At 40.5% G+C, this 27,398-nt stretch overlaps 1 protein-coding gene across 3 annotated transcripts in view; it reads right to left on the bottom strand.

The window, feature by feature from the left end:
* UGGT2 (UDP-glucose glycoprotein glucosyltransferase 2) overlaps positions 1–26,575 on the bottom strand; it is a 186,003-nt gene extending 159,428 nt beyond the window's left edge. The window contains exons 1-4 of one of the 3 annotated variants that reach the window (XM_034665381.1): positions 26,309–26,446; positions 10,702–10,788; positions 8,091–8,173; positions 207–337 (exon numbers count right to left, since the gene is read on the bottom strand). In XM_034665381.1, the coding sequence (XP_034521272.1) occupies positions 207–337; positions 8,091–8,173; positions 10,702–10,706 (219 nt within the window). In that variant the 5' untranslated portion in view covers positions 10,707–10,788; positions 26,309–26,446. Of the gene's footprint in view, positions 1–206; positions 338–8,090; positions 8,174–10,701; positions 10,789–14,140; positions 14,289–26,308 lie in introns of all 3 variants that reach the window. The other 2 variants (XM_034665382.1, XM_002918641.4) reach the window with 2 other exon arrangements.
* Positions 26,576–27,398: the final 823 nt, after the last annotated feature.

Raw genomic sequence — 27,398 nt, forward strand, 5'->3', positions numbered from 1 at the left:
TGAGCAAAGAGCCCGATGTGGGACTCGATCCCAGGACTCGACCAGTACCGGGGATCATGACCTAAGCCGAAGGCAGAAGTTTAACCGACTGAGCCACCCAGATGACCCTTCTGTAGATTCTTTTGAACCAAAGATATTCACGTTAAGATTTATGCATATTACCAGCATGTTTCTTTATCAACTATAGTTTGGGTACTTTTACATACCTGTTGAAACATCTGAATAGTCGGTGAGTATGCCCTTATAGAGAAAGCAAACTTTAAGAGATTGATATGTAAATTGTCTAAGAATTGTCCAGCTTTCTTCAGGATTAAGTTGTAATAAGAATAAGCTGATTCTATTAAAAAAATTCAAGAGAAAAGGGTGTTATTTTCATTTTTAACACATTGGCACATCTCTACTGTAAAGCTAACTTAATATCATCAAATCCTGGTTATCAAAGTTTGGTTATGGGCGGTGCTGGAGAAAAATGGAAGATCAAGATCTGGTTTATTAACTTCATTTGGATGTTCCAGTGAAGTACAATCAAGTAATGTGAGTCCAGGTGAAAATAATCCTGCCATTAAAATCTATTTGGAAGATGCCAGCATATCAGATTAATTCACTCCAAGGCTGTAGGGTTATAATACAAGGATAAGATGCAGGCCCTACCTATGATTTAAGAGGAGACTAAGAACAGCACAAAAAAATTAAATATGACTTAATAAATTTTAAATGACATGTATAAATTCTACTCAGATTTAGTACGCATAGCCAAAAGCAATTAGTGTGTCCAGAATGCTTTAGAAGACAGAATTTGAAGCAGACCTTAAAGAATAAGAGAAATGTCTTTTTGTATACAACAAATGACCTGAACTGCTGTTTCCCTCCCCTAAACCCATCTGCAAAGATCCCAAACACACCAAAGAGAAGGATGAATCCCAGAGGGTAAGAACTCTTGGACACCCCTGGGCAGATGTAGATCATCTGGCTGAAAGAGGGCCTGGAGAACAGAAGCCAAGAGCTGAAGGGGGCCCGGTGACACTCATGGGGTAAGCAGGGAAAGAACCATCTATTTTTGCCCTTTCCTTTTCTCTATACCACCTGGGATGTAATTATCGTCTGCACTGTTGCCCCTGTGTCAGCCAGAGGTGATAAGGTAACAGCACCGCAGCTCTGGAGGAGCTGGGATAGACCCCCCCATAAGCTGCCCCCTGGACATTCCCTGGTCATTTCCTCTCCCTTTACTCCCTGGTACTAAGTTGTCAATTGACAGAAGAAACTTCATTAAAAGAGCAGAGCTAGGGTAGACTCATCTGTACTCACAGATCACAGCTCCTGGAATGTGTAACCACAGACACCACCCTGGGGGGCGGTGGGGTAGAAAGGGTGCTGCGTGGAAGGAGAGACTCTAGGGGTTGTGAGGGAGACTGGACTGCTTATTGACTGCTACAGTGTCTACTCTTTGTTCAAAAGGTGCTGGGATCTTGACCCTTGGCTCCTCTCCTTACTACAACCCATTCAGGTGTCACCTGGCCCTCTACGGTGCCCTGTGGGAATCGGAGCTCAGGAAACCAGCACAAATATGTAGGCATGGTGGGTGCCGCTTTTTCTTTGAGTAATAAAGTCCTTTGTCTCTCACCCAGGGGTTTCAGGTCTTCTGTCAGCATCCATGAAACTAATCTGTTAGCTTGGAAATGGTAAAATCTCAGATCCTTCACAGTACTTGACAGATCTGACAACAGAGCTGGAATGCGGACAGATACACAGAGTTCTGGAGGAGAAAAGACCCAGCCTCATGGGTCAATTGATAGAATTTAAAGGAAGTTCTTGTAAATTGATAGTGAACATACTTATAAAATTATATGGTCAATTAGGCAATAAATAGTCCTCCACTTTGTTGCCTATTATTGAAAAGAAAATAAGGAAGAAGTTACAGATCAAGAACTGGGCAGTAGATTCAAAGGCATTTACCCAAATTAGGTCTTAGTTGTTAACTCTCCTCCATGCAAGGGGACTTCCCCACCAGTGGTTCTGTCAGCATCCAGTCCAACCCACCGTGCAAGTACAAAGACCTATCTTGGGTAAGGATAAGGTTTGACCTTTTTCAGATAAGAACTACAGACATGCATACCTAAACAAAGTGAAAAAGGAAGGAAATCCGTTACTATGGACAGAAGGCCAGATCATTAGAACTTTGGCTTGCCAGCCAGAGGAGAGTACATAATGCAGAATTACAACGAACTTATGATTCAACAATTCCTACAGTCTATCACGCCAACCTTAGATCCTTTCAAACAGGACGGTAAAAAGCCTCAAGAGTTACTGTAATGGGTCATGGCTGAGAAGAGAGAGCTGTGAGCCACTCGGGGGATTTCCTTTGGTCAGTTAGAAAGTCTTTCAGCTCTGATCCAGGACTCTAATGTCTCGTGTCTGATCCTTGAAAATGTGGAAAGCTAAGTTTTTAGCTTATAAGTAGGATAAAAAACTTCAGCCCCTTTACAGTTCTTGATAAAAAGCTCAAGAATGAGAGAAAAAACAGAGGGATATGCAAACCATTCTGAAAGAACTAAGGAAAGAACAAGTAAGAATACCAGAAAATATAGACTAGAGGTAACACAAAAGTAAAAAGAATCAGGAAAAACAGAAATAGAGAATATGCAGGGAAAACGTGAAGAAAGTGAAACAGAAATAAAAGGAATAGGAGAAGCTGAAAAAAAGATTCAAGAGTAAATGACAGGTCCAGAAGTCCAGCAAAGGAGATCTACGATAAATATATTTGTGTCCCTAATGCAGAAAATCAAAGGAAGAGAAGAGAATGAACAGAGAACTCTCCAGAATTAAAAGGAACAGTAAGTCCACATATCTAGGAATGAAAACTTAGAATGTTTAGGGCTGCAACATTTTCTAGTAAAACTATGGGTCCCTACACTTAAAAATCTGAAGTATAAAATTCATGCATACACAGTCCTGTATGTGAGGAACTCAAGGCCATTATTCCTAGGAGTTATTCGTAAGGCATCAACTAGGGAGCAAGCTTTACCTAACCAAGAAATAATTGGAGGAACTGTAGCATAAAGTTTGACGATGAGCTCTGAATATACTTAATTGTAGAAACAAGACTAAATGAAGGAGTTGAGATTTACAAAAGACTATGTAAATGCTGCACGCTCCAGTGATGCAGAAAAGCATACCACTAACCAAACTGCGACAAAGGGGAAATTAAGTGGAAAGTAAAGTAAGCTGGGTGGTTCCCCATAAATGTTAGCTGGGAATAGAGGAATATCACTGAAGCCAACAAAGCAAGCAGTGGAAGCTTATGTATACTTAAGAATACATAGATGAACACGAAGAATAGTGGTGACCAAAATCAGACAGTGGTGAGGGGAAGACGGGATCATTAGCCATCTCATTACTGCTTGTAGGGACCAAGAGACAATACCCAAGGAGAGAGGAGGCTAACAGCTCTGGGCCTTCACACGCCACTCCTCCGGCATGACATGTAGAAGGGGAAGCCGTGCATGTCCAGCCAACACCTATTCAGCAAACCTCTGCTTAAGTGTCATTTGTTTTGGAGAGATTTCCCTGACCTCCCAGTCCAGATCCCGTTATACACTCTGACAGGCCTATACTATCTCTAGATCAAGTCTCAAAACCGTAATGAAAAATTACTTGTAAATTTTTGTAATGCTGTCCCTCCCATTAGGCTATAAGCTGTGAAGGCAGAAATCTTTTCTAGGCTTTCAATCGTGTCTTTCTGCTCCTGGCACACAAAATCGGTCTTCAATCCATTTCTGGAATTAATGTTTAAGAAATGAATAGGTCTCTTCCTTCTAGGCCGTAAGACTTCCTAATGTAGTACTTTTAAAGAGTTACATAGAATAGGTGTGTGCTCATTCACTCCTACTTCTTAAGCTTAGTTTCTCAGGAAGTTATGGTGAGTTTCCCTCAAGAATAAAAAAAATAATGTACGTAAGACTCACCTTCAACAGTAAAAGTAGCACTGATCAGAAAAGAGCTATTATCTTAAAAACTGATCTTAAAAAAGATGTAATAGCTACAGGGCCAACAAAAAATATAGCCAAAATGAATGTAATAGCATAACTAAGACTGTATCAGTCAAACAGGGATCAGTCATCCATGAAAACAGAGTCAACAGAAACAAATGTGAGTCGTGCCTGACAACAGACATTAAATTTTGTCAATCTTTTTTTCCTCAGGTGTAGAATTTAGTGATTCAACACTTACATACAATACCCGGGGCTCATCACAAACCACCATTTAACCCATCCCTCCACCAACCTCCCCCCTGGTAATCATCAGTGTGTTCTCTACAGTTAAGAGTCGGCTTCTTGGTTTTCCTCCTCAGCCCCCCAACCCATGTTCCTTTATTTCTTAAATTGCACACATGAGTGAAATCATATGGTATTTGTCTTTCTTGGACTTGTTTCACTTCGCTCCATTTCAGGTCATTGAAAATGTCAAGATTTCATTCTATTTTACAGCTGAGCAATATTCATGTGTGTATGTGTACACACCACACCACTTCTTTATCCATTATCAGTTGATAGACATTTGGGCTTTTTCCATAATTTGGTTATTGTTGATAGTGCTGCTATAAACATAGGGATGCATGTATCCCTTCAAATTAATATTTTTGTATTCTTTGGGTGAATACCCAGTAGTACAATTGCTGGGTCGTAGTGTAGCTCTATCTTTAACTTTTTGAGGAAGCTCCACACTGTTTTCCAGAGTGGCTGCACCAGTTTGCACTCCGACCAACAGTGTAAGAGGGCTCCCCTTTCTCTGTATCCTTACCAACACCTGTGGTTTCTTGGGTCATTAATTTTAGCCTGGAGGTGACAACTCTTCATAGTTTGGATTTACATTTTCCTGATAATGAGGGATGATGAGCATCTTTGCATGCTTCACAGTCCATCTTCGAAGACTTAACAATACTCTTCTCTGTTTCCAACCTCGACTCATACATCAATCTGCCATAGTTTTGATAACTATACCAGTGAGACTGCTAGCTAAACACCAATTTTTCTGTTAAAACCTTAATATTCACATTATTTGATCTGTCTATAGTATTCGGTAACATCCATCACTTACCACTCAATATTTCCTGGCTTCCATGACATCACACTTTCCAGGTTTTCACCTGCCTCTATGGGTACCTCCTTCTAGTCTCTATTTTGTGTTCTTCCTCTGGTTAGTTCTTAAACACTGGTGTTCTTCAGGGTTCTGCCATTGGGACCTATTTTCTTAGTGCTGATAACTCCCAAATCCTATCCCTTAGCCTAGATTTTTACCACCTAAATCTCCTACTCATATATCAGCTTACGGGATATCTTCACTTGGATATTCAACAAGCATTTCAAACGTGACACATCCAAACTGCAATCATCCTTTTATCCAAACCCGGTTCTCAGTTATAAGTAACTGAGTTAGAAATGTCATAACAGGGGCGCCTGGGTGGCACAGCGGTTAAGCATCTGCCTTCGGCTCAGGGTGTGATCCCGGCGTTATGGGATCAAGCCCCACATCAGGCTCCTCCGCTATGAGCCTGCTTCTTCCTCTCCCACTCCCCCTGCTTGTGTTCCCTCTCTCGCTGGCTGTCTCTATCTCTGTCGAATAAATAAATAAAATCTTTAAAAAAAAAGAAATGTCATAACATTTTCCAAAAATCTTTCCATTAAAATATATAAGCAACTTTACTTGTGTAAAAACCATAAAAATATTCAAGGATTTTGAGAATGAGTTTCTTCTATGTGTAGCACATGGGAAAGTGAGACTCTGGAATTAAGTAAACCTTGGTTGACATTTCTAACTCACCACACAAAACTCATAGGTTAGCTAATATCATGCCACTTGAATCCTGAAGCATCAATAAATACATAACTCTGTAACAGAACCATATGAAATGGTTGAAAAACCAAGCAATTCAATGTTTAAAAGGTCTTAATTTGCTGACACATGATAGAAAGTGTTCTCACTAAATGGCATGAAACTAGCACCTGAATTCAAAGTTAAATCTTCAATATTTACAACTTTTTTAGGCAAGTAGATCACTGGAATTATTCTTCAGTAAAGAGTATTTACAGGGTTTCATGGAGATTCAACAACCTAAAAAATTCCAAGTAACTGAGGATTTAAAATGTTTCCTCTAGGATAATATCTTAAAGTAAATTCAGCAAATCTGACAGTCACTGACATATTTAACTCCTCGTATACAGCATCCTCTCCTACACCTAACAGTATCAGTGATGATGTACCACATGCAATTGACCCTTGCCACTATAAATTATTTTAATAGAATTCTGTTTTCAGTGTCAGTAATTCTTATTTAATAGAATGTCTTTTAGGTTCAACCCTGAAATACACACCTATATTATATGCTTGAAGTAGAGCTTTCATATTCCTAAGTTTATATTCCAACTTGTTAATAATCATCTGCCATCAGATTGTCCAGGCATGTCATTTTATTTAGGGAAAATACACAGACACATCTAAGCAACTAAAGTAAGAGCTTAAAATTTATAAGAGTAATTTCCAAGAATAGCACTGAATAAGACTATAAAGTATGTACTGAGAACCAAAGATTTGGAAAACTACATTTAGGATTTTAGGTGAAGGCCACAAAATTTGGTGGATTTTTTCCACTGTGAGAACCTTACATATTAACCTAGCCTATTTTTACCTCAAATACCAAAACTGAAATTATCAGGACGAATACAAAGCCAACCAACAAGTTTCCCATTGATTTGCCAGTCGATTTCTAAGTGGTCAAAATTCCTCTGCACAGCCTATTAAACGCTCTCTTCTGCTCTTCTTCCTTCCCTATACCTGGCTACTGCTGCTATCATCCACCCTGAGCTCCAACATTCACCACTAGAAAGGCTGTCCTGCTCTCTCTGAAGTACTGACTAGGTGCCCTTTTTCATGCGCTTCCTTGTCATCACGGCCCATGAAGCTCTTATCACCTCATAGTAGAGTTTGCTCTTCCGCTGTCCCCTTCACAGTACTGTGGGGCCTGGGAGCACAGATCACGTTTATTCACCTTTGTATTCCCAGTATCTACAGAAGTGCACAGTATCTCTTGTGACTCAAAAAATGATAAATAATGAAGCTTTTAAGTAAAAGTTTTCTAAAAGAGCAAATTACTTGGTTTTGAAAATATTTCAGTTTAAAATATCATGAAAGGCATATCTGCCCTATTTTTTAACCTATCTCATGAAATACTAAAATTGCTGAACTTCAAGGCCATTTGAGCCAAATGGAGTCCAGTAAATGAACACTTAAACTAAAACTGTTGTTTCTCTTACACTTACATTCAAGGACAAAATCAAACTAATCACCACAGTAAGTTGTCTCTAAACTAGTTAATCTCCATAGCAAGAAGTTCTCCCCATGTCTATCTAAAGGCTAAAGAAATCCTCCTTGAGGGATTTCATGTTAATATTTATTCTATTCTCTGTAGAAACACAAAAACAACCTTTTTTAATAATAATTAACCTTTTAGCCTCTGCGGCTAAAACCTCATTTCAGTCTCTTTACTGACCTTCTCTCAGGAACACATTAATAAACACTTGTTCATTCTAAAGGTATATACATATATACAGATATGTAATATACACCCATATATATTAAAAAGTAGGAATGACTAACTGCATCTTCTAGATAGTGAAATGAAAACNATCTTTTAGATAGTGAAATGAAAACACATAGGTTACCTGATTTGTTAAGATCAAGTATTTAAAAATCCCTTTTAAAGTATTTTGGGGAAAAAAAAACACTACTAGATGCAAAACTAATACTATTTCAGATAAATCTAGGTAAAAAGCCGTAATTCAACAATTTCTAGTTCTTTTTGATATAATACAATCTGCAAATACTGTTAATTATGTGAGAGTTCTTACAATAAAGTATTAAACCTTTATTTTTTGGAAGTGGACGATTAGAATAATTTACATTAAAACACCTTTTCAAATTTAATATTCAGATTTACTAACCCAATTAAGCATTTACACTTCACCCTTAACATTAAAAATAATCAACATATGCACAAAGATACAAATTTTTTAACTTATAATATGCACATCACCTACCTGTTTGCTTATAAATTGCTAATTCTTGTACAGTTTCCAAAAACTGCCAGAATTTTTCATTGCTTTCTTCTGCCATAAATTCACTATTAAAATAAAAATAATCAGTTAATAGACAGAAGTGAAAAATGAAATGAAATGAGAAACTACACCTTAGAACCAAATTATAACTTATGGTTAAAACAAAAACCTCCAAAAATTAAAGTGACTGATTTTATTTACTATAATACAGAAAAACAAACTGATGATTCTTACATGAGATATCATTCTCAACTTACAAGCATATTACTTGTGACTGGAAACAACTGCATGAGAAATTACTTCTGTCTTTTCCTCATTATTAGCTATAACTAAAAACCAGATAATTTATTTTATTTCTCCAAGTGATATACCACTGAGAAGTATAATTTTTTAAGTATGTTTTAATTCCAGTATAGTTAACCCACAGTGTTATATTAGTTTCAGGTGTACAATACAGGGATTCAATTCCATACAACATCCAGTGCTCATCATAATAAGTGCCCTCCTTAATCCCCATCACTTAGTTCACCCATTCCCCACCCATCTTCCCTCTGGTAACCACCAGTTTGTTCTCTATAGTTAAGAGTCTGTTTCTTGGTTTGTGTCTTTTTCCCTTTGCTCATTTGTTTTGTTTCTTAAATTCCACACAAGGGAAATCATACGGTATTTGTCTTTCTCTAACTTATTTCACTTAGCATTATACTCTCTAGCTCCATCCATGTCATTTCAAGTTACTGAGAAGTATAATTTAACAGTAATGGAGTGTTAAAGGTAAAACACACACACACACAAAAACATGGCTCATGTTTCACAAACAAAAACTGGTTTTATAAATACTTTTAAAAATAATATTATTGGGGTGCCTGGGTGGGTAGCTCAGTTGTTTGGGTGACTGACTCTTGATTTTGGCTTAGGTCCTGATCTCAGAGTCCTGGGATGAAGCCCCACACTGGGCTCTGCCCTGGGCGTGGCGGAGCCTGCTTGGGGTTTTCTCTCTCTCCCTATCCCTCTGCTCCCCCCCCAACTCTCGCATACGCTTTCTCAAAAAATATTTTTATTTAGCTACATTTATTATAGACAATCTTTATTATTTAAAACAGAAAATACCTTAATGAAAAAGTTAATAGGATGCTGGCATATCAAATTAGGTCTTTGGCCTTGAAGCCCACACACTTTGATTTTTCCACAGAGCATAGGTCAGAAAAAATGACCAAAGTCATTTAAAACCTTTGGAAATAATGGGGGGGAAATTAAAAAATAAAACTTTTGGAAATAATTAAGTGAGAGGCTATTCAGTCCTGTACAAAACAAAGCGCAAGACACCCAAAGGCAAGTAGATTCAACTATTTAAACTAGAAAAGAAACAGCCATCTAACAGATGGTGCAGATTTGTTATCACCCATCTTTTTTTTATTTTTTTTTTAAGATTTTATTTATTTATTCGACAGAGATAGAGACAGCCAGCGAGAGAGGGAACACAAGCAGGGGGAGTGGGAGAAGAAGGAAGCAGGCTCATAGAAGAGGAGCCTGATGTGGGGCTCGATCCCATAACGCGGGATCACGCCCTGAGCCGAAGGCAGACGCTTAACCGCTGTGCCACCCAGGCGCCCCGTGTTATCACCCATCTTATCTTCCTCTCTAGACTTGGTAAATTTAAACCAATGCTTAATATAAGTGGCAGGTATGAGGACATGCGAGACACATGTAAAACAATTCTTGTGAATCTGGTCACTGAAGAAGAAGAGGAGGGGAGAAAAACTGATTAGTTTATCCACATAAACATGACAGCACAGGAACTGAAAGCAATGCATAAACAACTCTTGCTATTAATGGTGTCCAACTCAGTGGCATTAAAAAAAAAAAAAAAAGAAGCTAAAAGAAGAGGAAACAATGGGTTTTTGTATCATCCTTGACCTTTACAGGTCACATCCTGTTTATCCCATTGTTTCCTCTTCTTTCAAGTCAGTTAGGTATGAAGTATTGCTCCGTGCTTTGCTGACTTGACCAGAACTACAGACAGGCTCACGTACCGTGCAACCACAGGCAAAACTTGTGTATGCCAGAATTTACACATTTAAGTACGATCGTTCCAAGTGTTCACCTTGAGAACGTATTCCTGCACACTTATTCCCTCAATATACCACTGCTCTCAGCACTTTTGGAACTCTTCTGGAATTTACTTTCAGGGGCAATTTGCCAGTAACTCAATTTTAAAAAAAGGAAATATCCTTGAGAGATCATTTACATCAGTTCCTCACTTAAAGTTTAAAAAGGTAAAAAAAGACCCAAAAAATTGGCATTTCCAATTTGTTCACTTGTTTTAAACAACATTTAGCTCCAAATAACAGTGTTTCCCAAAAAAGTTCTACCACAAAGAAAAAAGTAATTTGCATAGAGGATAGGTTTATATGTATGAAAGAGCATGACAATAGCTAGAAGTGAAATTCCAAAAAATATTTTCGTCAAGAGCAACACCATGGGAATAAAATGCAGTTTCGAAGCAGAAGTTACGTTTTATAAAATTTAGCCTCATCAGTCTATAATCATCCCTAGCAAGTACTAAATTATAAATTTCTTTAGATAGGGGGCATACCTCATTCATCTTTGCTCCGTACACAGTGCCCATCAGAGAGCCATGCTCAAAATAGACGCTCAAATTTCTAGGCTGAATTGAAAGATTCTATAAATAGAGAAAAAGACAGAGAGGAGAAACAGAAATTCCTAAGAATGCTCTTAAAAAATGGAGTACCCCAAACAGAAAGCTATCACTTCTCTGAAGTTTCTATCTCCCAAGTTCCTTCAATCTACCCAATGCTCTCAAGTCTTCCTTTTCCACACTTATTCCCTTCAACCTCTTTGACTTTCCTAGAATTTTTATTACAAGAATCATTAAAAACTGGAACATGAGCAGAATAATGAAGTCTAGAAAAACAAAAACACAAAGTGCAACAGTTAAAGGAACTACCAGCTTCCAGCCTGCTACACTATAAAAAGAAGAGATCAGGTTCAAAAGGATAAAGTCAAGATCGCTAGATAAAAGCTGTAGTGGAAAAGACTTTAGTTTATATAACAAAGGACTTGCTGACAATTTGTATTTGTTCACAACAGAACAGGAAAGTGCATGAGGGAACATTAAGCATCCCATATGGATTATACCACCAGGACACCAGTTTCCACAGGTCAGGTACATTGTAGATGTAATTCTGATGGTGGTCTAAAGAAGGCACTACCTAATATTAAGGTCCCTTCCATTGAATCAACATTACTGCGCCCCTACTTCTTTTGTACAGAGCCTTGGGAAAACAAATATGAATAAGAAATACTCTTGGGACCCGTGGGCAGCTTAGTCGGTTGGGCATCTGACTCGATTTCAGCACAGGTCATGATCTCAGGGTTGTGAGACTGAGACCCTTGTAAGGCTCCACACTCAGAGAGGAGTCTGCTTGAGAGTCTCTCTCCCTCTCCTGCCTCTCCCACTTGTGCTCTCTCTCTCAAATAAATCTTTAAAACAGAAATAATCGTGCTGCTTCTACTCAGCAAATACTATTTACTAATACTTACCAAGCTCCTATGTTTGTGCACTGTGCCTTGACAAAATGAAGAAATAATCTGATCCCTTGAAGCGCACATTTTTTTTTAAGGATTTTATTTATTTATTTGACAGAGATAGAGATAGCCAGCGAGAGGGGGAACACAAGAAGGGGGAGTGGGAGAGGAAGAAGCAGGCTCATAGCAGAGGAGCCTGATGTGGGGCTCGATCCCATAACGCCGGGATCACGCCCTGAGCCAAAGGCCAGACGCTTAACCGCTGTGCCACCCAGGCGCCCCAGAAGCGCACATTTTAGCAGCAGAGATGAGCATACATACCTTGCAATAAGAACTGTTACAGAAGTACTGACAAAATGTTATGAGAACGTACTAGAAACACATTAGTTTTAAGAGGGGATAAGATCAGCCAAAGAGAAAGTAATACAGTAGGATCAGAAATAAGGTATCAATGAAAAAGACTATAGTAGAGTATTATATTACCTTCCTAAAGCTACTATATCAAATTACTACAAACGTAATGGCTTAAACAGAGTGAAATTTATTCTCACAGTTCTAGAGGCCAAAAGTCTAAATTCCTGGTGTCAGGGTTAACACAAGTTCCAGAAATCAGGATCTAGATTTATCTTTTTTGGGGGGCCACCATTTAAGCCACTACAGTCCACCCTGGGCTCCCCAGAATCCATATCCATCCCACATACAAAACACATATGCCCTATCCCAACAACCCCCAATGTAATCACAATCCATTGGAGCGCTGTCTCTAAGCCAAAAGCTTATGTAAATATCACCAAAAGTCTCACATCTCATCATGCAAATCATTTAAACCAGGTGTGAGTGAGACACTGGGCATGTTCCATCCTGGAGCAAAATTCTTCTCCATATGTGGACCTGTGAACTAGAAAACAAGTTCTCTGCTTCCAAGATGCAGTGTTGAGATAGGCAATCCAAATTCCAAAGATAGACATTCCGATTCCAAAATGGACAAATTAGAAAGAATAAAGGCGTTACCAGTCCCATACAAATTCAAAATACAGCAGGACAATTCTATTAGGTTCTGAGCCCTAAGCATAACCCTCAGTGGCTTACTGCTCTACTTGCTGTGCTGCCTGCCATGGTTCTGCCCTCAGTCTTATTATTCCTTTTTCATGAAAGGTAGCACATGTTTGCAGCCAAGTAGTGTATTAACCAATTTCCTGCCTATGGAATTTTGTAAGTCTGACAGCCTTGTCTCATTTCATCCTGTCTCTGTCTCTTTTGGTATGAGCTAGCAATGTTTCTGCTAATACAACATAATCAAAATCCTTGTGGATCTCTTGTTATGTCTCACCAGGGTCATGCCATTATAGAAAAACCCTCCACAGATCCTTCCTGCATAAGCTCACCTCCATTCCTGGCTTCTGCTGAGATAGTTGAGTGGATCCATGAGTCAGATGCCTAACCTACACAAAAAAAGACTGTCCAGGGGGCGCCTGGGTGGCATGGCGGTTAAGCGTCTGCCTTCGGCTCAGGGCGTGATCCCGGCGTTACGGGATCGAGCCCCATATCAGGCTCCTCCGCTATGAGCCTGCTTCTTCCTCTCCCACTCCCCCTGCTTGTGTTCCCTCTCTCGCGGGCTGTCTATCTCTGTCTCTGTTGCATAAATAAATAAAATCCTTAAAAAAAAAAAAAAAGACTGTCCAGCCATATATTTGGTCTTCTTCCAAGAGCATGCATTCCCAACACTGAGTTTCCTCATTTCAACATTCTTTGCGATCTGGACACGTGGAGAAGCTCCCAAGTTATTAAATGCTGCCTTCCTTTTTCCTTAACAGCTCCTTCTTCAGTTTCTCTTCCCTCTTGTATTTTACTATAAACAAGGAGAAACCAGGAGACACTTTTAATGCTTTACTTGGATATCTCCTTAGTTAGCTATCCAAGTTCATCACTTACAAGTTCTATTTTCCACACAACTATAGAATCCAATTCAGCCAGTTTTACTGCCACTATAGAACAAGGATCATCTCTGCTTCCAATAACAGGTCCCTCATTTCTTTCTGAACTCATACTAGCGGTGTCTTTAATGTTCTTATTTCCACCAACATTCTACTCATAGAGGATGTAAGTATTTCCTATGACAGAAGTTTCATCCTGACCGTGCTCCTTGCTTTCCTCTAAGTCCTTACCAAAATCACCTTTAATGTCCCTATTTCTGCCAATAGCCTCCTTAAGGTAATCTAAGCTTTTTACCATATTTCTCAAAACTCTACCAGCTTTTGCTTAACTTACCAGCTACTCCTACACTTTTAGCTATTTGTAACAGCAGCATTCCTCATTATCAAGACTGTATAGGTTTCCTAGGGCTACTGTAACAAATTACCAAAAACTCGATAATCTAAAGCAACAGAAACTTATAGTTTCACAGTTCTAGAGGCCAGAAGTCCAAATTCAAGGTAGTGGTATGGCTACGCACCCTCCAAAGGCTCTAGGGGAGAATCTTTACTTACCTCTTCAAGCTTCTGGAGGATACAAGTGTTCCATGGCTTATGGCTACATCAATCCAATCTCTGCCTCTGTTCACATGGCCTTCTCTTCTAAGGACATTGGAGTTAGCACCCAACCAGATCAAGATCCTTAATTACATCTGCAAAAATCCTTTTTCCAAATAAGGTAACATTCATGGGTTCCAGCAGTTAGCAAGGAGACATCTTTTGGGGAGCTGCCATTCTCCCACTACAAGTGATTAGATTGGTACATCACATGGGGGCTAGACTGTGAAGGACCTTAAGGAGCATCCTACAAAAGTTCCAGTTCTAAGACTCAAGAGAAATACAAATCAGGACAATGCAACTATAAACCTAAGACTGGCAAAAGTTAGACTGATTTGGAATGGAGCTATAGGATCAGATCCATGCAAACTCTAGGAGAAACAGGGGAAGACAGAGGAAGAGGACACATGTTAGGCTAGAATACTTTATTCAATAAAACTACTTTATTACACCTGATATCATAAAATACAACGGGTTATAATAAACAACAAACAATTACGTACCAACAAATCAGACAACCTAAAAAGAAACTCCTAGAAACAACCTACCAAGACTGACTGACAAGCAGAAAATCTGAACCAATTATAATGAAGCAGATTGAGTCAGTAATCAAAAAACTCCCCAAAAACAAAAGTCCAGGACCAGATGGTTTCACTGGTGAATTCAACCAAACATTCAAAGAAGATGTAATACCAGTCTTTCTCAAATTCTTCCAAAAACTTAAAGAAGAGGAAATGCTTCCAAACTCATTTTACAAAGCCAGCATTACTCTGATACCAAGACAAGGACACACACACACACAGAAATTACAGGCCAATGTCCCTGATGACCACAGATGCAAAAATCCTCAACAAAATATTAACAAACTGAATTCAACAATACATTAAAAGGATCACACACCATGATCAAGTGGGATTTATTCCAGAGATGCAAGGATGGTTTAACATCCACAAATCAGTCTACATGATTTACCACATTAACAAAGTGAAAAATAAAAAATCATATGATTACCTCAATAGATACAGAAAAATCATTAAACAAAAGTCAATGTCCTTTTATAATAAAAACTCTCAATAAAAAGAAAAATCATTAAACAAAAGTCAATGTCCTTTTATAATAAAAACTCTCAATAAAAATAAAAACTCTCAATAAAAACTCTCATAGAGGGAACAAACCTTAGCATAATAAAGGCCACATATGACAAGCCCATAGCTAACATTATACTCAACAGTAAAAAGTTCAAAATTTTTTCTCTAAGAGCAGGAACAAGACAAGGATGCTCACTCTCACCACTTTTATTCAACACAGTACTTGAAATTCTAGAAGGGCAATTAGGAAAGAAAATGAAAAAACATCCAAATTGTAAAGGAAAAAGTAAAATTGTCACTGTTTGAAGATGACATGATATTATATATAGAAAACCCTAAAACTACACCAAAAAACTATTAGAACTAATAGGTAGCAGGATACAAAACCAATATATGAAAATTTGTTGCATTTCTCATACCAAACTATAAGATAAATTTAAAAACAATCCTATTTACAGTTGCATCAAAAAGAATAAAATACCTAGGAATGAATTTAATCAAGGAGGTAAAAAAAAGTCTACACAGTGAAAACTATAAGACACTGATAAAAGAAATTAAAGACACAAATAAATGGAAAGATATTCCATATTCATGGACTAAAAGAATATTGTTAAAGTGTCCATAGTACCCAAAGCAATCCACAGATTCAGGGCAACCCCTATCAAAATCCCAACACTATTTTTCACAAAAATGGAACATTCACCAATGACCCTTAATATCCAAAACAATCTTAAGAAAGAACAAAGCTATAGGCAATAGGCTTCCTGACTTCAAACTATATCACGAAGTTAGAATAATCAAAACAGCATGGGACTGGCATAAAAATAGACACACTGATCAATGGTGCAGAATAGAGAGCCCAGAAATAAATTCATGTATATATGGTCAATTTATTTACAACAGAGGAGCCAAGAATATACAATGGAGAAAGGACAGTCTCTTCAATAAATGGTGTTGGGCAAACTGGACAGCCGCATGTAAAAGAAACTTAACCCCAATACACCACACACAAAAATTAACTTGAAATGAATTAAGATTTGAACATAAGACCTGAAACAACAAATTCCTTGAAGAAAACATAGGCAGTAGGCTTCTTGACATTGGTTTTGGCAATGGTTTTTTTGGATTTGACACCAAAAGCAAAGGCAACAAATCAAAAATAAACAAGTGGTACTATAACTAAAATGCCTCTACATGGGGCATCTTGGGGGGGCTCAGTCGGTTAAGTATCTGACTTTAGCTCGGGTCACGATCCAGTGTCCTGGGATGGAGCCCTGTATCAGGCTCCTTACTCAGTGGGAAGTCTGCTTCTCCCTCTCCCCCTCCCCTTGCTCATGCTCTCACTCTCAAATCTATTTTAAAAAAATGCCTCTGCACAGCAAAGGAAATCATCAACAAAATGAAATAGCAACTTAGTAGGGAAAATATTTGTAAATCATACATCTGATAAGGGATTAATATTGATAATACATAAAGAACTCACACAACTCAATACCAAAAAAAAACCCACTCCATTTAAAATAATGGGAAAAAGCTCTGAATAGACATTTTTCAAAAGACACACAGATGGCCAACAGGTACAAGAAAGCACTCTACATCACTAATCATCAAGGAAATGCAAATCAAAACCATGAAATACCAGCTCATACTTGTTAGAATACCTACTATCAAAAAGAGACAGCAAGTATTGATGAAGGTTTGGAGGAAAGAGAACACTTGTGTACTGTTGGTGGGAATGTAAATTGGTGCAGCCGCTATGAAAAACAGTATGAATGCTCCTAATAAAATTTAATAACTACCATATAATCAAGCAATTCCACTTCTGGGTATATATTCAGGAAAAAAAAAAATGAAACATCAACTGGAAAAGATATATACACCTCATGTTCACTGCAGCATTGTTTACAATAGCCAAAACATGGAAACAGTCTAAGTGTCCATCAATAGATGAATGGATAAAGAAAATGTGGCATATGTACACAACAGATTATTCAGCCATAAAAAAGGAAACCATATGATCTCACCTATATGTGGAATCTTAAAAAAAAAAAAAAAAAAAGAGCTCATTTACGGAGAACAAACTGGTGGTTGCAGAGAGGCAGGCATCGGATGGGTGAAATAGGTGGAGGTGGTCAAAAAGTATGTGAAAATTTGGGGCGCCTGGGTGGCACAGCGGTTAAGCGTCTGCCTTCGGCTCAGGGCGTGATCCCGGTGTTATGGGTTCGAGCCCCACATCAGGCTCCTCTGCTATGAGCCTGCTTCTTCCTCTCCCAGTCCCCCTGCTTGTGTACCCTCTCTCGCTGGCTGTCTCTATCTCTGTCGAATAAATAAATAAAATNAGGCAGGCATCGGATGGGTGAAATAGGTGGAGGTGGTCAAAAAGTATGTGAAAATTAATAAAGGGAAACCTCACTAATGTGGTGGTGGGGGAATACTAGAAGCAGCTAGAAGGGGGAGCTGTACCACTCAATGTCAATTACAGAAAAAATTGTCAATTACAGACGTCTAAGAGAATAATCTTTAACAGGAAAGAATCATCAATCACAGGGCCCAACAGGGAAAGAGGTACCTTGCATCTCCTACAAGAAACTGGCTACCTCTGCAACTCAGCCAATGAGAAACCATCATCACCCTGAACTGCTTTTCTCCAACAGACTTTCCTTAAAAAACAAACAAACAAACAAACAAAAAAAAACCCCAAACCTTCCAATTCCCTCTTTATATAAAATAACATTCCTCTCCTTTGTTTGCCTTGCCATAGGTTTTGCCATAGCTTGTTTGTCCCTAATTGCAATTCTGTTATTCCTGAGGAAACCCATTTTTGTTGGTAAAATAACTGTTTTAAGATTAACATTATTTGGTGATCAGAGGTAGGATCCAGAGACGACCCCCAACAATCCGAGGCTGGCGAGCAAATAGTGCCTGTACCCACAGAGCCAACTGGGTTCACGGTTTTCTTGCCCACCTTGGAGTTTGGGGGTAAGTTTTCTCCTGGATTGCTAGCCATGCTCTCTTTGTGTTTGAGCTCTCCAAGCTTTTATTTGGGATTTTAAGGCCTTGTTCTTTCTGAGAGTACTCATTTAGCCTTTGATCTGACTCCTTTTCAGAACCGAACTGGTTCTGTTGGAACTGTAGCTTGTTTTGGCCTTTGGTCCAATTCCTTTTTGGAATTAGACTGCTCCTGTTGGAACTACACTAGTTTTTAGTCCAATTCCTTTTTGGAACCAAACTGTTCCTGTTAGAACTGTGCTAGCCTCTGGCTGGTCCAAATCCTTTTGGAACCAGACTGTTCATTAGAACTGTGCAAGTCTTTGATCTGACTCCTTTTTGAAATTGGACCATTCCTACTGGAACTATACTGGCCTTTTAGTTGGATTGCTTCTGGAACAGGCTTTTCCTGTTGAAACTATGCCGTTTAGGAATTATTTTTCTCCCTTAGAAAAAAGCCTCTACAAAATGGGATCCCAGGTATCAAAATGCTTTGAGCCCCCCCACTCTTGCTTTTGGGACCCCAGTTGTTTTGTGTTTAAAAACTGCGGTCCCTCCTCATCCACATTTCTAAATAAATGCACCGACTTAACCAAAAGTAATTTAGAACAGCAATGGCCATTATTTGATCTCCCCAACACTTTTCTCAAAGCAGCCACGGCTCTAAAATTGTCAAAGCTGCATGGGATGTCTATTTTGATTGGTATTTTGAAGCTTCCAAAGGTTATCAGAAATCTAAAATTGCCTCTCTGCAAAATACGATTTCTAGATTAGCTGAGGTAAACAATTACAGAAGTCACAAAAGTTTCTGAGGTCTCTTTTCCCCCTGCCGTCTTGTCTCAGGATATGCGGCAGCACCTGGAGCTCAGACCCCACCTCCAGCGCCATCCTCCTCCTGCCCTTCCGTCTGCCTGCACCTCCTCCACACCCTCAGGTTCCCTCTTCTAATTCTCTCGCTGAAATTATCTTTCTCCCCAAACTTCCCACTCCTTTCTTTCCTGAACCCATTAAAACCTTCCCTGTTAAAGTTTTAAGTCTCCTGAGGATCTAAATAAACCCCAAATTCATTATGTTCCCTGGACTAAGGCTGAATCGTGAGCCATAGTCAAAGAGTTTCCTAAAGTGACTGAGGACCTCGATAGGTTTGCCCAAGAACTTAGTATAGTTGTTCAAACTTAGCAACCCGGTTTCTCAGATTTATATCAATTCGTCTACATGCTTGTTGGTGAGGGCCAGGCCAAACACTGGATAAAACTAGTCCAGCGAAGATCCTGCAAGGGATTTAGAGAAACACACACCTAATTTCTAGCAAGAGGCTGAAACTCTTGCTGGAAATCTCCACTAAGTACAGTAGCTTTTCCTAAGCCTGTTGATTGGAACAAAACTCAGGCTGGACACAAAAGCCTGGTGAACCCATTCATGACTATTACAATCAACTCCAAATTGTCTTTAAATTCTGATATTCCTTTAGGGGCGCCTGGGTGGCACAGCGGTTAAGCGTCTGCCTTCGGCTCAGGGCATGATCCCGGCGTTATGGGATCGAGCCCCACATCACGCTCTTCCACTATGAGCCTGCTTCTTCCTCTCCCACTCCCCCTGCTTGTGTTCCCTCTCTCGCTGGCTGTCTCTATCTCTGTCAAATAAATAAATAAAATCTTTAAAAAATAATAAATAAATTCTGATATTCCTTTAGATGAATCCACCTAGGTAGCATTTAACTCTATACTTATTAAGGGGTTCTTATTTAGTTAAAAGGACCAGGGTTGAATGAGAAACTATGTTCACTCCAGATTTAGTCAATTTGGCAGACTAGCTTGCTCACATCCTACATGTGTCACACCCCCTCAAAAAAAAAAAAGACCGATACAATTCTTAAAATTCTTCATTTTCACCTCTGGCAAATGAAGGCACCTGAACAAAAAATAAAAATCCTACTAGTTTGCACTATTTGCAAAGAGCCAGGACATTGGGGAAAAAACTGTTACCAGCTTAGGAGCTCCTGACACCTTCAGCCCCCTAGCCAAATTTCCAGGGTCCTAATGCCCAAGAACAGGGCTCCAAGGAGCTACAGAGGCTCTTCCCAGTCTTCCCTCTTGTTCGGTTCAGAGAAACCACTCTCCAGATTGGGAATGAATTTCTCTGCCCTTATTGACACCAGAGCTACACTCTTGGTGCTCAAGCCCCCTGCTATGAAGCAGTCCCTGCTCTGGAGTACTAAAGTGGGGGGTCTCCAATAAACTCAACAGGTTCCTATCTCTGAACCTACTCCCTTTCGTCTAAGCACTCTGATACACATACCTTTCTCCTTAGTTCCTCTATCACTAATCATTTATTGGGCTGAGAGTTCTTGGAAAAATACACCAGAATTCCTTTCTTCCAAAAGCGGAAATAATCCTAGAATTTGATCATAGTAATCAAACTTTTCTTTTTTTATTTTCTTTTTATTTGCTCTGACTCTGACAGCACTACAGCTGAGTCTGAGAACACTGTCCATTTGCCTATTGGGTCCATCTTCTATGGACAAGCTCTTTAGCTGATATTGGCAGAATCCACAGTATACCTCCCATTAAGACTCAAATAGATTCCTCAAAACCTCTCCCTAGCGTTAATGAATATCCTATAAATAAAGAAGCCTTTCAAGGAAACAAGCCCATAATACAAGGTTACAAAGCTCAAGGCCTCATTATCCCTATAATATGCCTATTGTACCTATGAGGAAATCCAATGGCCAAGGATGGAAGTTTGTCCAGGACCTCTGAGCAATAAATGACATTGTTATCCCTCAGGATCCTGCTGTTCCTAACCCATACACTGACATCCATTCCCACTGGAGGCAAATTTTTCACTGTAATTGATCTATATAATGCATTCTTTAATATTCCCGTTGATAAGGAGAGCCAGTATCTCTTTGCTCTCACTTAGGAAAAATGGAAATACACCTGGACAGTAATGCCCCACAGTTTCACAGAGTCCTTTTCACGAACCTTAGAAGCTGATTTGGATGTTAAGTTTTTTATAGGCTCTACTTGGTTACAATACCTAGATGATTTGCTTCTCTGTTCTCCTTCTCAAACCTCTTCATAGGAAAACAGCATCCACCTGTTAAAACTTTCGGCCTTAAAGGGAAATTAACACTCTAAAGAAAAATAGCTGTTTGCTCAAACTCACATTAGAAACTTAGTGCACCTGCCCTCAGAACAAGAACTACATTTGGATCCAGGGAGATTTCATGGCATTATGAACTTTCCAAAAACCTAAAACTAAGGCCAATTATGAGGTTTTCTTGCACTGGCTGGCTACTGCTGAAACTGGATTCCAAACTTCTCTCTTACGGCTCAATCTCTAAATGTTTTACTAAAAAATGTAAAACCTCACCCTATTATTTGGAAAGATCAGGAAGACATAGTATCTTTGCATATGAGAGGGAAGGGAACACCCTTGGGAGTACTCGCCCAAAAACACAGGGACCTATAGTGTCTTACAGTCATCAATTAGACCCTATGGCACAGGGATATCACTCTGGCCTCAGAGACATTCCTAACGAAATCATCATGGGATCCCTCTTAACCACCCTATATTTTGGCTAAAACTACAAACATTCATACTGATAGCAGGTATGCCTTTGGGGTAGCTCATGACTTTGGAATATAGGAAAAGTTTCCTTACTTCCAATAGTGCTAAAATTAAAAATGACTCTTTTGTCCAAAATTTGTTAGATACCACACTTTGCTGGCTGCTCTGGCTGTTATTAAGGTACCTGGGCCTTCCAGACTCAACTCCTTGGCAGCCAAAGGAAACGATCTCATTGATATTTCTGCCCAAAACACTGCTCTCAAAGAAACCAATAACCTCTGTCAGGTCCAAAGAGATGTTCTGCCAAATGATATTTCAGCAAGACCACCAGAAGATAGATACCCAACAAGCGGGGCGCCTGGGTGGCTCGGTCAGTTAAGCATCTGCCTTTGGGTCGGGTCATGATCTCGGGGTCCTGGGATTGACCCCTGTGTCAGGCTCCCTATTGAGCAGGGAGTCTGCCTCTCCCCTCTGCTTATGTGCATGTGCGTGTGCACGCGTTCTCACATTCTCTCTCAAATAAATACCCTTATTTAAAAAAAAAAAAAAAAGAGAGAGAGAGATACCCAACAAATTGCTCCAGAGGGGGGAAAAACAATACTGGAAATCTAATAATTCTTGGCTCAATAAAGAGAGCACTCTGGTTTGGACCAAAGAACGATTTGGCCCTACCAGAAATCTTTAAGCTTCTACTGCTTACCACTATACATGTAATAAACAATTGTGGTCCACCGACACAAGATAACATCCATGAACCCATAGGTGGGAACATATTAATGAGGTTGCAAAAGGTGCCTACTGCACTTGCCCCACCTGTCAAAAACACAATCCAGGGAAACCTGTTCACACAGATGGATTTCACAGTGCTTTCCCACCGCGTGGACAGAAACATGTTTCAGTAATGGGTCTGTATGTTTTCTCACTGGACCGAAGCTTTCCCTTGTAGAGAAGCTGCTGCTTTTACTGTGGCTAAAAATTCTGTTAGAAAAAATGATCGCTACCTGGGGAAGCCTCTCAAACTTCACAGTGATTGGAAACCCATTTTACTTATCAGGTGCTTTGACATCTGTGCTGTTCGCCCAGTTTTACGACAGTGTCATGGTGCATATCATCCTCAATCCTCACGTTAGTTGAACATATTAACGCTCTTAAGACTCAATTGGCAAAATTTGTAGAGATCCTCCAAACACCTTGGCCAAAAGCACTGCCACCAGTTCTAAATCTCAGATCCACCCCTTTGAAACTCAGACTCTCGCTCTTTGAGATGGTCACAGAGGTCCAATGCACTTCGCCCCTACCGTTCCTTTGACCCACAGTAGATAAAAGGAGATATGCTTCGATATTGTAAAGGCCTAATTACTTCTATGAAAAATAACCGAGCTTTGGTAGAATGATCTTTTTCATTGCCGGAAGACAATGACCTTAATCATCACATCTTGCAAACTGGAGAGTTCATCTATAGAAAAAGGCACCTCCAGAAAGACTCTATTCAATCTTGCTGGAAAGGCTTTTACCAGGAACTGTTAATCCCTGTGACACCAAACTCCAAGGGACAGGCTCTTGGACTCATGTGACACATCTAGAGAAATCACCAAACCCTGACTGGACCTGTACACCATCTGGTGACCTGCAAGCAAAGAGTTCCTCAAGTGAAAGCAGAGCACATCTGACCATACAGCTTTCTCAGCATGTCGGCACCAGGCCTGTATACCTTTTCCAGTTTGCTTCTATCTCTTTCTTAGAAAGGAAATGATCTTGTGTGCATTTCCCAAACCGTTGTGAAAGGGAGAAACCTCTTCTCTTGATTACAGCCTTTCAGCAACAGCCTCATCATGATCCCATGACAAATTAAATTTTCACTTGCTTTTTCTGAAGGGTTAGAAGGTTCAGAATTTACAAATGCCTTTCTTTCATCTGAACTATTATTCGATTCAGAATTCTTATCCGAATTCATGGTTTCTGAATTTGCAACCTTACAGGCTGTATTACTGGATAACATCTGTTTTCAAATGGTTCTTTTGAGATAATATTGTTTTAATACACCTTTGAAGTTTTGCTATTTTTGCAAAATTTCATTAGTTTTTGCTTCATGTTTATACCTGCACTCAAACGCACGTGGTTAATTCTTTCAGTGTGCTCTTACAGTATTATTTTGCTTTCATGGCTACTTTAAGTGGGGACTTCCAGGAGGCATAATGACTCTAGTTTTGCCTCCATTGGGAGAACTTTTCTCTCTTAAGTCTGATTACATGCCAATAAATACCTTCAGCTGGATACTTTCTGACCTAGGGGCCCTGTTTAGAAATATCATATAATTTGGAAGTTATGTTACGTCTTCTGTTTCTATATAATTATTTTTTGTATTTAGTCGCCTGTCAAACTTTCATAGAAATGATGTACCCAGGGGTGCCTGGGTGGCTCAGTCGGTTAAGTGTCTGCCTTCGGCTCAGGTCATGATCCCAGGGTCCTGGGATCCAGCCCCACGTTGGGCTCTCTGCTCAGTGGGAGCCTGCTTCTCCCTCTCCCTGCCACTCCCCCTGCTTGCACTCTCTTTCTCTGTGTCAAATAAAAAAAATAAAAAAAAATAAACTTAAAAAAAATGATGTACCCAATTAGGAGAGGGTTTCCAATACTTACTATCTTGAAATCATACAGACTTTAGACGGTTAGGAGGGAGAACTCTGAGGCACCTCCCTTCCTTGTTATTCAAATGTGGCTTTTAAGTGGTTTCCAACTCCCATGTATTTTCCATCAATATAGGACAAAATAATCAGGAAAGATCCTTTCTGACACTGAGGGAAAAAGCCACTGAATATGAAAAACCTGACTTTTGGTCAGTGATGCTTTCAAGGAAAGATTTTGACCAAAAGGGTGAAATGTAAAAATTATTAAACAGAAACCTCACTAAACTGGACTGGGAATAGAGAAAGGGTCGCTGTACCACTCAATGTCAATTACAGGAAGAACTGTCAATTACAGATGCCTAACAGAAAATTTTCAACAGGAATCAATTACAGGCCCCAATAGAGAAAGATGTATTATTTTGCATCTCCTACAAGAAGTTGACTAATCCTGCAGCTCAGCCAAGGAGAAAATGTCACCATACTGGCTCTGGCTTTTCTCCAAAGACTTTTATTCAAAACAACCCCTCCAAACTTTCTGTCTCCATAAAATAATGTTCCTCTCCTTTGTTTGTTAGACTTGTCTATGGTTTTGCCATTGTTTGATTGTCCCTAATTGCAATTCTGTATAATTCCCGAATAAGTCCGTTTTTATTTTTAAAGTTAACTGGTACAAACTTTCAGTTATAAAATAAGTCATGGGTATGTAATATATAGGATGGTGACTACAGTTAATTGTACTGCACTGCAGATTTGAAAGTTAAGAGATGTTAAAAGTTCTCAACATGAGGGGGAAAAAAACACTTGTACCTATGTCAGGTGATGATGTTAACTACTTAGGACTGTGATCATTTCACAACACAAATACTGATTATGTACACCTGAAACTAATATGTAATGTTAATTATATCTCAAAACCCACTTTAGTATCTTAAATATGTAATGTAGTGTCAGGTAACGGACTCTCTTTTTAGGACCATAAACTGTTTCTTTGGCGAACTGACAAAACCGGCGTTAAAAGTTCATGCTAACTAGGGGCACCTGGGTGGCACAGCGGTTTAAGCGTCTGCCTCCGGCTCAGGGCGTGATCCCGGCGTTATGGGATCAAGCCCCACATCAGGCTCCTCCGCTATGAGCCTGCTTCTTCCTCTCCCACTCCCCCTACTTGGTGTTCCCTCTCTTGCTGGCTGTCTCTATCTCTGTCGAATAAATAAATAAAATCTTTAAAAAAAAAAAAAAGTTCATGCTAACTAAAGAAAACTTAAAAATTTTGTTTAACTTCTAGAATACTAAGAGCAAAACTCAACAGCTGTAAGTTTTGTTTCTGCAAGGTGATAGCTTATGAACTAATTTCAGTGGAGGACGCTCGTGAAGAAATAACTTGTGGGAAGCTGCCTTCTCCACAGAAAGCCTAGGAGCAGATCGACGGTGTTATGATGAAACCAGGGGCTTCCAAAACCATTTCCTAAAAAGAACTGCCTACATCAATGGAAGTTGCCTGCATTAAACGCCACACCAACTCCAGACTCCCGTTCCTCCTTTTCTTTTTTGTAAATGCTAATGAAATCCAAACGAGTTAAACAAAGGCCCCCGAAGTTTGGAAAACACTGGGTGAGGCTAAGTAGGAACTGCGGGGAAAAGTAATTGCAAGCGAGTGGGGCGCACTGGGTCGCAGGGGAGGGGGTGATGCTCCGGCGCCCGGCACGAGGGCGCCGGCAGCGGCGGTGCAAGAAGCGGTAGTCCCGGCCGCCCTCCGGAGAGACGGGGCCCGAGGGGGCGGCAGACACCGGCGAGCCCACAGCCCCGCCGACCCTCCCTCCGCGCTGGGCTCGGCAGAGGGGCCGGCCCGCACCCACCTGGCCTCCAGCAGCAGCGGGGTCTCGGGCCACTTCGCGGCCAAGTGAGCCGTCACCGCCTTGGACGCCGAGGCCGTCCAGCCGCCGAGCAGCGAGAAGCACAGCGCGGTGGAGCCCAGAAGCAGCCGCACCACGTCCACGGCCTTTGCCATGGCGCGGAGATGGAAGCGCAGGCGCCTCGGACCCGGCGCCCACAGCCCGCAGCCCGCAGCCACCACTGTACAGCCGGCTCCTCCCGCCGCACGGCCGCCCACTTCCGGTGGAGGGAGCTCGAGTCCGTTACTCAGAGCCGGCCTGGCGGGCAGCGGGCGCATGCGCGTCCTGCTCCGGCGCCGTCCGGGGAGCCCCCCGGGGCTGGGTCCTGGAGCCACGTAGGTGCGGGCGGTGCCGGAACGATCCGCTACGTGGCGGATGCTCCGGCGGGTCCGCGATCCGGGCCTCCTGTTCTCGAGCAGAGGCTGTGGGACTAGGGGTGGGGAGGCTGATTGCCGGAGACCGAACTGGGACTGCGGCCGACTAAGGCTGGGTGGAGATGCCAAAATTTGGAAGCCAAGGCAGGAACTGTTGTGGATTTTGTCCACGTTTACACAGGCGGAAAATAAGGCTCATCAAGGTGCAGTTGTCTACTTTATAGGCTTCTAAGTTTTATTGCATATTAGAGCCACCTGGTCGGGCTTTGAGAAAGCCCGATGCCCAGTAGTATTAACCCACCCCGCCCCCAGGTGATTCATGTGGGCAGTCAGGTTGGGAAACCAGTGACATCACGTGGAGGGCTTGTTAAAACACTGGTTGGGCTTCATCCCAGTGTTTCTGATTTAGTAAATCTGGCGTGTGTGTGTGTTGGGGGAGGAGGGGTCCAAAAATCTGCATTTCACGTCTATCAGGTTCCCCGGTGATACTGATACTGCTGGCTGGAAACCTTGCTTTTAGCCTTTGCACTTAAAGTGGTCCACAGGGTAGCCGCAGGAGCATCACCTTTGATCTCATTAGAAATGCAGAATCTCAGGCCCCACCCCAGACCTACTGAATCCGAATCCCCGGGTTAACAGGAACCCCAGGTGGTACTGTGCGCATTAAAGTTTCAGAGGAG

The sequence above is a fragment of the Ailuropoda melanoleuca genome, chromosome 7 (genome assembly GCF_002007445.2).
Source record: "Ailuropoda melanoleuca isolate Jingjing chromosome 7, ASM200744v2, whole genome shotgun sequence".
NCBI lineage: Eukaryota > Metazoa > Chordata > Mammalia > Carnivora > Ursidae > Ailuropoda > Ailuropoda melanoleuca.